Consider the following 10670-nt stretch of genomic DNA (forward strand, 5'->3'; position numbering starts at 1 on the left):
TATGAGCAGCAGTTGAGGAGGGGCCTTCGGACCTCAGCGCAGCCCAGAGCGGGGAGGGAGGGGGTGTCTCGGGTTATTTGGAAGGATAAAGGTGAGGCGGGTGGAAGGGGCGAGAAGTCGGGGCAGGTGCGAGGGCAACAGGTGGGCAACGGAGACTCGATGTTTGGGGATCCCCAGGTTGTGCGGACCGCACGGCGATGACTACGCCGGCAGGCTCGGGCACGGGCTTTGGCTCTGTGTCCTGGTGGGGCCTGTCCCCGGCAGTGGACCTGCAGGCTGAGAGTGAGTCCCCCGCTCAGGATCACAAATCGTGCGACACAACGGCTGCCTTCACAGCCTGGCAGACAGCGTGCTAACGTTCTCGGGGGCTCCAAGGGCGTCCCCGTCCAGTGGGCAGTCTGGATGCCTCTGTGGACTCCGAGTTCCGGAACGCTTAGAGGCACAGCTCCGGTTGAAACCGAGGCCAGGGGTGGAAGTCCTGCTGAGGGTGGCTGCAGGGGACGCTCTCCAGGTCGCAAACTCCAGCCTGCTATCATCTTACCAGGTCCTCCTGTGGATCCAGATTCGCAGGCTGATACAGAGCACGAGACCCCCGAACTAAATGTCCTGCTGTTGGGTTCCGTGGATGGGCGGCACCTGCTACGGACCTTGGCCCGGGCAGCTCTCTGGCCTCGAAGGAGGTTCCACGTGAGCTGGGATTATGGGGTCTTGGAAGGAGGAGGATGAAGATGAGAGCCCAGTTTCCTGAGTCCTTGAGGGAGGAGGGGGCTGGGGACCCAGACTCCTAGGTCCTGGGGAAGGATGGGGCTGGAGTTGGGGGCTCCTGGGTTGAAGTGGGAGGAAGTGTCTAAGGATGGGGCCTCCTGAGTAGTGACGGAGAGGAGGGTTCTGAGTGCCCACGTTTCTGTGATTGAAAGAGTGGGACTGGTACACAGTCTCCGGGGTCCTGTCGGAGGAGGGGGCTGAGGTTTCCCACTCCTGGGTCTGCTGGGAGCCAGGGACACAGATCTCAGAGTCGTTCTTCCCTGCCCATCCTTTTAGTTTTATGTGCTGGAGAATAATCTGGAAGCTGTAGCCCGACATGTGCTGATCTTCAGCCTAGCCCTGGAGGATCCTGAGAAGATGGGGCTGCAAGGTCAGCAAAGACCCAGGCCATCTGGCCCCCATCCCCTCCCCCCTTCCTGCAGGAGTTCTGGCATTTCAATGGTGAAATTAAGCACTTTGCACATTGTTCCCTATTCCATCATTTGCTCACTCACTTGGTAGCCCTTACAGCCTCAGCTCTTCCTACCTTTGAAATGGGGTGAAAAAGAATGCTTCCTAGAATCATTCAGAGAATTCCAGGAGATAATCCACATAAAACTCTCAGAACTGTGTGTAACACAGTGTAAGCATTCAAAACCTCCTGATGAGGGGGAAGCCCAAAAGAGATCCAGGGACTTCCTGAGAGGTCGTGAGTCCCCCGGAAGTGGGGACAGTTTGGCTGACCTGAGTTCCGTCCTGCCCAAAGCCTCCCTCAGGCCTGAGTCTCCCCTAGTGAGAGGTATGAACCTCAGGGAATCTGCCTGGAGGAGGCATCCTTGGAAGTGAGACTATAAGGAGGAAGGGGAGGAGGAGGATTTGGGTGGGAAATAGACTGTTTTCCAGTAACAAAAACTTCAGTTTGGTGCCTAGAGCCAAGTCTAGACTCAGGCAGGCTGTGTTCAAATTCTGACTCTGCTTGCTGTGTGACCTTGGGAGAGTGTCTATCCCTTTCTGGACTTCTGTTTCTACATTTATAAAATGAAGATCCTAAAAGTTCTTCCACCATAGAATTCTTATAAGGATTTAATGAAAAAAAAAATGCATGGGTCCTGGCTTATGATATAGACTCCACACATATTAGCGATTATTGTTACCATGATTAAGGATGGTAGGTGTCATTAACAGCCCAGGGCTTTCAGGAGACATTGCACAGATTCCTTAATGCACCTTGTAAAGGCTCTTAAACTAGAACTTAACTAACCTAACTAAAAGTGTATCATTCTCTCTTATAAGATTCTTAAACTAAAATGAAACTATATATTGATATCGATATATATTGCATATACAACTAAAGGTAAATAGTTATGTCTTAGTCGCTCAGTTGTGTCCAACTCTTTGCAACCCCTATGGACTGTAGCCTGCCAGGCTCCTGTGTCCACGGGATCTCCCAGGCAAGAATACTGGAGGGGGTTGCCATTCCCTTTGCCAGGGGATCTCCCCGATACAGGGATCAAACCCCGGTCTCCTGCATTAGCAGGCAGGTTCTTTGCTGCTGTGTTACCAGGGAAACCCTAGTTCTGTCTTAAAAAATTCTACTAACACACATAAATCTTCATCTCCATCTATATCTTATATATAACTTTTCCTTTTTTTTTTTTTTCTTAACCTTTCCTTTTGTAAGGCAAGAGAAACTTAAGCAGGAAATTCAGGGTTGGGGTTACCTGCAGGGCATGGGGGTAGGAATACGCGAGGAGACCCAGGTGAGGTGTAAGTCACTCTTCATATTTTAGCTTTGGGGATGGGTGGGGAACTTTCCTGGGTCCGCCATGCTCATTACAGGACTATGGAAGAATACGATCACTATAAAGTGGGTATGCGTCGCCGTCACGGATTTCACGTGTGGACTCACCCCTTTGCTCCCTCCATGTATGTTCTCCCCCGTCCCCGCAGAGAGAAGCGAGACCTTCCTGGAGGTGTGGGGGAACGCGCTGCTGCGCCCCCCGGTGGCCGCCTTCGTGCGCGCCCAGGCCGGCCGCCTGGCTCACCTGGTGCCGGAGCCCGACCGCCTGGCGGAGCAGCTGCCCTGGCTCAGCCTGGGCGCCCTCAAGGTGCCTCCGCGCGGCCTCCGACCGTCCCCTCCGGGGACCCGGGGGGCGGCCGGGCCGTCCGACAGGGTCTGCGTAGATGGAGTGGGCTGAGGGCTCCCCGGCTCCCACCGGGCCATATGGCCCAGGGGGTGGCTTCTGCTGTCGGAGCCTCGGTCCCTTTAGCGGAGAGACGCGAGAATCGTTCTCCACGCCCCGCTGGGGAAGGGAGGGTCGGGGGAGACGCCGCGGTCCCTGCAGCCCCCTCTCCTTCGTTCTCCCCCACGCCGGCCTGGCCGCGCAGTTCCGCGAGCGCGACGCCCTGGAGGCCGTGTTCCGTTTCTGGGCCGGAGGGGAGAAGGGGCCTGAGGCTTTCCCCATGATCCGCCTGTGGGACTCGAGGCTGCGCCAGTACCTGGGCTCCCGGTACGACGCCCGGCGCGGCGTCAGCGACTGGGACCTGCACATGAAGCTGCACGACCGCGGGGTGAGGGCTGGGGGTGGGGGTGGGGGTGGGGTCCCTGGTCCTGGCGGTGGAGGAGGCGGGGCTGGGGTCCCGGTCCTGGCGGTGGAGGAGGCGGGGCTGGGGCCGGTAAGTTTCACGGAGGCTTCTTTCCTCGCTCCCCGCTCCCTCCAGGCCAGAGTCATCCACACCCGCGAGTTCAGGCGCTGGAGGGACACGGGCGTCGCCTTTGAACTCAGAGACTCCAGCGCCTATCACGTGCCCAACCGGACCCTGGCGTCCGGTCGCCTCCTGAGCCACGTACGTGCGCCCTGGCTGCTGCCGCTTCTCGCGTGTGGGGAGCCCCAGAATCCGAGTTCCCCAACATTATCCTCTCTTCCTGCTTTCCCAGCGCGGGGAGCGCGTGGCAGCGCGCGGGTATTGGGGGGACATCGCCACGGGGCCCTTCGTGGCCTTCGGCATCGAAGCGGACGACGAGACCCTCCTGAAGACCAGCAACGGGCAGCCGGTCAAGGTTTGAGGCTGGAGGTGCTGGGGACCTAGTGGGTACGCGAGGCCCCGCCCCTGCCGCCCGGGCCCCGCCCCGCCAACCGGGGCCCCGCCCCTCGCTACGTCCACGTGACAGCCCCACCCCTCTACTTCCCAAGCCGTCTCGAAATCTGAGTGCGCCAGCCAGATGCCCGCTCTGGGGGTGGGGGCGTAGGAAGGGGGCGTTCTCTAGGCCTCTCCCCTGCCACCCTGGCCCCGCGGTCCTAGCCCAGCGTCTGGCCACGCCCCTTCTCCCCACAAAGACCGCGGGCGAGATCACCGAGCACAACGTGGCGGAGCTCTTCCGAGAGATGGCCGCCTGGGGGCGCCCGAGAGCCGCCCAAGGGGACTCGGAGCAGGTGCAGGGCGGCGCGGAGGGAAGCCCGGAGCCCGGTAAGCCGCGGACCCAGGCTGTTCCCTTGAGGCGGCAAGCGGGGCTGGGGTGCTCATGTCTGGGGGAGAGCGGGACCCGGACCCTCGTCCCAGGCTTCAGGCTCCGGGTATTTGAAGTCCAAGCATGGACTGGTACGGTGTCTAAAGCCTGGACAAGTAACCTCCCCTTCCCGACATCCGGTCTGTTTTTCACTCTTCTCTTTGAATTTCTCTCACTTTTCTAACTCTTAACACCATTCTTACCATTCTGAATTCCAATAGCAGAATTATGATCAAGAGGCTGAGAACATTTTAACGATGTGCTAGGTTTCAGATTACTGTTGGATAATCCCCCGACCCCAAATCTGGTCATGCCTCCGTCTACCCATTACCTAGGTTGGCCCTCCCGGGTGAATTAATGACTTGTGTGGCCATGGGTCACCCACTCTCTTTTCTTCTCTTGAATCTCGGTTGCCTAGTCTGTAAAATGGGTTTCTGCCTGCCAAGCCAGTCTTCCCAGAATTTTCCAGGGATCTACCCAATAGAAAGGATGACAAAAGGCCTGAAGACAGATGAGGAGAGTCATCTCCAAGCTTCGAGTGTCTGCCTAACCCTGCCCATCTTCCCTTCCCCAGCAGCCCCTGCCCCAGAGCCCTTCACTGTCCACTTCCTGTCCCTCGGTTCTGCCCACACTCTCCACCACAAGAGCTGCTACAAGGGACAGTTCCAGCTTCTCTACGTGGCCTGTGGGTAAGAGAACCTGGGAGGGGCCCAGATCTTCCTCACCCAACCCCTCCTCCGACAGGCCCAGGAATCCAGGCCCCCAGACCCTCCGCAATCAGTGTCCAGGTCTCCAGCCTCCCTTCTTCGCTCAGGACCTCAAAGTCCGAGCCTCAGCCTTCCCTTTTCTCTCCGCAGGATGGTCCATCTTCTCAGCCCCGAGTTGGGGGCCTGCGTGGCCCCCGGAGGACGCCTGATTGTTGAATTAGCCCAGTGAGCCAGCAAAGGGCAGGGCGGGCAACTTCCAGGCGGGGGGTGGAAAGCGGGGCCCCCTAACCCGCCGCTTCCTATTTCCAGGTTCCTAGTGGACCTGCGGCAGGAGCAGCTGCAGGCGTTCTCCAGCCGGGTCAGGGAGCTAGCACAGGCCGCTGGATTCGCCCCCCACTTGGGGGGCAAGCCCTCGGACATCTTCGCGCGCTTCTACAAGGCGGGGGACTCAGCTCCCAGCCACGAGGACCCGGCTGTGGAATCTGGGACTCCGCCCCCTGAATTCCTGGCCTCGCCCATTGAGGCAACCGACCCACCTTCTGAGGATAGGACCCAGCCCCTTGTACCGGGAACCCCACCCTCTGAACCCCTCAAATTGACCTCAGATTCTCAGGCTTCACTCTTGGAGGCTTCAGTTCCGCCCACAGGGAATCAGGCCCCTAAATCAGAGAATCAGACTGTTCCTCCAGAGACCAAGTCCCCCACCCCGGAAATCTAAAGTCCGGTCCTAGAATGAGAACGCGCTTCTAGAATACTCAGTTACACTCTCAACAGTCTCACTCAGCGCCAGAGGTGTCGCTAGCATTTCGGATTCCAGTCCTGGGATTCTATATTTATTCCTGGAATTCTAGACTGTTCTCTTGAGTTCTGCCTTTCACTCCCAGACTCTGAAAACAGCCTGGAGATCTAGCCCCGGGGCTCTGCTCAGGCCCTCTGTGTGGTCCCCTCGTCTCCAGGCATCCCATTCCTAACTGGGGGCTGGGGGTGTCACCTCTCACATGCTGGTCTACCCTCAGGTGGTCCAAGTAAAGAGAGCCAAGAGCTCTTCTCCAGGTGTCCGTGTCTTTCCTGCCCTCAGTCTGTCTCCAAGGATGGGAGAGGGAGGGGGTGTGGGGGGTGACGAGAGGTGAAGTTTTATGTGCTACCTGCTGAAGCATATTGAAAAGCAGAGATATTACTTTGCCAACAAAGGTCTGTCTAGTCAAGGCTATGGTTTTTCCAGTAGTCATGTATATATGTGAGAGTTGGACTATAAAGAAAGCTGAGCGCTGAAGAATTGATGTTTTCGAACTGTGGTGTTGGAGAAGACTCTTGAGAGTCCCTTGGACTGCAAGGAGATCCAACCAGTCCATCCTAAAGGAGATCAGTCCTGGGTTTCATTGGAAGGACTGATGCTGAAGCGGAAACTCCAATACTTTGGCCACCTGATGCGAAGAGCTGACTCATTGGAAAAGACCCTGATGCTGGGAAAGATTGAAGGTGGGAGGAGAAGAGGGTGACAGAGGATGAGATGGTTGGATGGCATCACCGACTCAATGGGTATGAGTTGAGTAAACTCCGGGAGTTGGTGATGGACTGGCGTTGCTGCAGTCCATGGGGTCGCAAAGAGTTGGACACGACTGAGTGACTGAACTGAATTGCTGAAAGCCTGGGCACCCCACACCTGTGTCCTCAAGTGAATCAGCAGACTTTACTGATTGGGTAACAGGTTTGGGGCCCTGAGACTGAGTATAACGTGGTGAAGTCCCAGCCCTGAAGGAGACTGCAATTTAGTGAATGGGCTGGGCCTAGACTCCCGGGTCTGAGGGAGGAGGGGCTGGGGGCCTGGACCCCCGGTTCTGAGGGAGGAGGGCCTGGATTTGCAGGCCGCCAAGGTGAAGGGGTGATCCAGCTGGAGCGTGGCCCGCCCCACCCCTCACGCGCACCGTTATCTCGAATCCTGGGCGGGGGGCGGGGGAGCGCAGCAGTATATTTAGTCTCCGACCTCGCCCCTTATCTCAGTGTCCTCAGTGAGGTTTGAGCAGACCGGACGAGACAGAAGTCCCAGGGGTCTTCAAGGTCACTCCGGACGCTCCCTCCCTGACCCTCCAAGAGCTCCTTGCCCCCGGGGTTCTGCCTCCCTCAGCTCCTGGCCTGAGACCCAGCATGGCGGACCAGTGAGTGAGGACTGGTAACCCGGGCTCCTGAGGCCGGAGGCGGGTGGGGTGTTGTTTCCTGGGTCCCTGTGAGGGGTGAGAGCTGCGAGCCTGGACTCTGGTCTGAGAAGGGAGGTAAGGACAGGAACCCCGGGTGTCGGAATGAGGTGAGAGTCTGCGACTCCAACCCCTAGGAGCCCAGAATGGGGAGCTGGTGGGCCGGCTCTGCGGTCAGAAGGGACCATGGGGTCCCTTGGGACACGGACTAGCCAGGACCCAGGCCCACCAGTAACCCCCTTTCCTGGTTTCTCTCCCTCCAGGAGCGGCGGCAGGACGGTGAGAGCAGACGTGGGCTGACCCCGAGTGCCCGGGAGGGGGCTGCGGGGAGGGCTCTGGGGAGAGAGACTGCAGCCCTGGAAGGCGGCACGCAGACGGGGTCCCCGTGGTGACTCAGCTCTGTTCCCCCAACCCCAGGCGGGGGACACGGTCCCCGCGCCCCCTCCTGTCCGACGCCGCTCGTCAGCCAACTACCGCGCCTACGCCACGGAGCCGCACGCCAAGGTGAGGTCGGGGGGCCAGCGGGTGCGCGGGGCCGGTCGGGGGCCTCGCAGGGTCTGGATTCGGGTTCTTAGGGCACTGGCGTCCTGGGGAGAAGGGGCGGAGCCAGGGCCCTCCTGGGACTTTGGTCGCTGGCGGAGCCCAAGAGGAGGAAGGCCTTCATGGGACGAGCTTAGCCGAGGGCCGGCGTCTGATTGGTGCGAGCTTGCCTATGGGCGGAGTCCCACCGCCTCTGGACCTGAGATCGCTTAGAGACGGTGGGCGGCGCCTAGCTACAGACCCCAGATTGGTGGATGGGGATGAGGGGCGTGGCTTCCCAAGGGCTGGAGTTGGAGGAGGGACCTGACTTGAGGGGGCGGGGTTCTGATGCTCCTCCCGCCGTCCTTCTTCGGATCTTCCTCCCTCATCCTTCCTTGCTGTCTTACCCTGGCAGAAAAAGTCTAAGATCTCCGCCTCGAGGAAACTGCAGCTGAAGGTGCGGATGAGCCCGGGGAAAGCCTAGGTGTTTTCAGGGGGCGGGGCTTGAACGTTGGGGTGGAGCTTAGGGTAAGCGAGTGGGCGGGGCTTGGTAAATTTGGCGGAGGGGTGGCCCTGCCAGGGAGAGGTGGGGTCCGGGAATATTGGACATCAACCTGGAGGGGGCAGGTCTCTGGAAGCCGGCCTGGGATTAGAGGGCGGGGCCCGGTGAGGGTGACTACGCAGCGTCCTCATCCCAATACTGGGCCGCGGTTCCCGGCACCCCATCCCCAGACCCTGATGCTGCAGATTGCGAAGCAGGAACTGGAACGGGAGGCCGAGGAGCGGCGAGGAGAGAAGGGGCGCGCTCTTAGCACACGGTGCCAGCCCCTGGAGTTGGCCGGGCTGGGCTTCGAGGAGCTCCAGGTACCGGTTCTCATCAGGGACTCCGGCCCAGCCCGGAGACCCTAGTGTCCTAGTGTCCCATCTTGCGTCCCTTACTTACTTACGATGCCCCCACTCTTCTGCTCAGGCCCTTCGGGCCTAATTTGCCAATCCTCACCCTTAGGAGTTCAGAAATGTGGCCCGCAGCTGCCTACAACCTCAAAACCCAGAGACTGGTTCCTCCAGCCCAACTCCAGTCCAGATTCTCAGAACCTCTGACTCTAAAGTTCCCCAGGGTCTGGCTTCAATCTACTCCTCCAGGTCCCCAGCCCCTCCTCCCTCAGACCCAGGAGTCCAAACCCCTGGGGTTTCTCCTCACTACACACACCGCATTCCTCCACCAGGACTTGTGCCGACAGCTCCACGCCCGCGTGGACAAGGTGGATGAGGAGAGATACGACGTGGAGGCGAAAGTCACTAAGAACATCACGGAGGTGGGAGGCACTGGGCAGCCTGGGTCCCTTCGGGGTAGGGTGCGATGCCTCTGGCTCTGGTCTCAGCCTGGCCCCTTGCAGCTGCTTACAGCTGCAGACACCAGGAGACCCAGGACAATTCTGTGATCCTGGCAGGGAGGGGCCAGAAGGATGAGCACAATAGGGTCAGGGAATGCTGTTCCAGGCAGAGGGAACAGCACATGCAAAACCCAGGAGGGGACAAAGCAAGAAATATGTTTGTGAACATTTGTGGCTGGAGCCTCAAGTGTTGGTAAGTTAGCTCAAGTGTAGGCCAGGGACCTGTGAGATGCATGTAGCTGGACTGGGATGTGTTGGTGGTTTTCAGAGATGAGGCTGAGGCACATCGGGATCCAATTACAGGATGGGGAGCTTGGATTTCATCCTGAGGGTGGTAGAGGCCTGAACTAGGGAGAGCCTGGCTAGGGATAGGAGAGAAGTGTAGGGCACAGGAGTGAGGCAAGGAGGAGGAGGAGGGTCTCCACCTCCCTTATGGCTTCGCCCAGATTGCAGATCTGAACCAGAAGATCTTTGACCTTCGGGGCAAGTTCAAGCGGCCCACTCTGCGAAGAGTGCGGATCTCTGCAGATGCCATGATGCAGGCACTGCTGGGCGCCAGGGCTAAGGAGACCTTAGACCTGCGGGCCCACCTCAAGCAGGTGAAGAAGGAGGACACGGAGAAGGTGAGTGTGGCTCCATCCAGGAAAGGGGGTGCTTAGGGGAGGAGGTAGTGGGCAGCAATCCTAGGACCCAGCCTGAGGGTGATGACAGGTGGAACTGTGGGGAGAAGTATCTGGTAAGGGTCCTCCACAAGAAGTCTAGGAGGGGTACAGGAAATGCAAGAGTAAGACAGGATGTAGAAGAGGAAGACAGGAAGTGCATTAGGGAGAATGGAAGTGGCAAGGAATCAGGAAGTGCATGAGGGAGACAGGAAGTCCAAGAGGCAGACAGGAAGTACATGAGTGAGACAGGAAGTGCAGGAGGGGGACAGGAAATCTGACAGGAAGACAGGAAGTGCATGAGGGAGACAGGAAGTCCAAGAGGGAGATAGGAAGTGCAGGAGGGTGACAGGAAGTGCAGGAGTGAGACAGGAAGTACATGAGTGAGAGAGGAAGTGCAGGAGGGAGACAGGAAGTGCAGGGTGGAGACAGGAAGTGGGCATATTGGAAAGGATTGTCTGAGGGGACAAGAAGTATTCCAGAACCAGACCCTGCAATGGGCATCTGGAACAAGTGACCCAGCAGGCGGGAGGGCAAGTGGAAGATATCTGAGAGTCTGTAGACCAGGAAGACATGCTAACCTCTGACCCACTAACCCCTCCTCCCCCCAAGGAAAACCGAGAGGTGGGAGACTGGCGCAAGAACATCGATGCATTGAGCGGAATGGAAGGCCGCAAGAAAAAGTTTGAGGGCTGAGCTGACTGCCCACTGCCCTGACCCTGGCCTCGAGGATGGCCCTGAGGAATAAAGCTTCTCTCTGAGCTGGGGGTGGCTGTTTCTCTGCTACTGGGGGTGGGGAGAGCGATTAGGTGTGAGAGGCTGGAGAACTTGGGGCAGGAGGGGTACAAGAGCAGGAGTAGAGTTGGGTCTCCACGTGGGAATGCACAGAGGTGCCGAGACCAAGGAGACCAAGGCCCAAACACAGATACCCGGAGGCACAGACAGAC

The 10670-nt window shown here is 58.6% G+C and overlaps 2 protein-coding genes across 5 annotated transcripts; both read left to right on the forward strand.

Annotated features, from left to right (window-relative positions):
• Positions 1-6006, forward strand: DNAAF3 (dynein axonemal assembly factor 3). Of its 4 annotated transcripts, none has more exons than XM_043900222.1 (12): positions 1-91; positions 178-282; positions 545-687; positions 1042-1135; positions 2695-2852; positions 3133-3315; positions 3466-3591; positions 3683-3805; positions 4083-4212; positions 4827-4941; positions 5110-5184; positions 5269-6006. In XM_043900222.1, the coding sequence occupies exons 2-12, from the start codon at positions 198-200 to the stop codon at positions 5675-5677; spliced, it is 1641 nt and encodes a 546-aa protein (XP_043756157.1). In that variant the 5' UTR covers positions 1-91; positions 178-197; the 3' UTR covers positions 5678-6006. The 4 variants fall into 4 exon arrangements, with proteins under 4 accessions (XP_043756157.1, XP_043756158.1, XP_043756159.1 ...); XM_043900223.1 differs by having other exon boundaries at positions 4830-4941; XM_043900224.1 differs by lacking the exon at positions 5110-5184.
• A 954-nt stretch (positions 6007-6960) lies between these two features.
• TNNI3 (troponin I3, cardiac type) lies at positions 6961-10484 on the forward strand. Its single transcript, XM_043900237.1, has 8 exons — positions 6961-7115; positions 7415-7430; positions 7569-7655; positions 8086-8127; positions 8403-8534; positions 8897-8986; positions 9511-9687; positions 10336-10484. Exons 1-8 carry the CDS (start codon positions 7105-7107, stop codon positions 10417-10419), a joined length of 639 nt encoding a protein of 212 aa, XP_043756172.1. The 5' UTR covers positions 6961-7104; the 3' UTR covers positions 10420-10484.
• The last annotated feature ends 186 nt before the right edge of the window (positions 10485-10670 follow it).

This window comes from Cervus elaphus, chromosome 4 (assembly GCF_910594005.1).
Source record: "Cervus elaphus chromosome 4, mCerEla1.1, whole genome shotgun sequence".
Classification (NCBI taxonomy): Eukaryota; Metazoa; Chordata; class Mammalia; order Artiodactyla; family Cervidae; genus Cervus; species Cervus elaphus.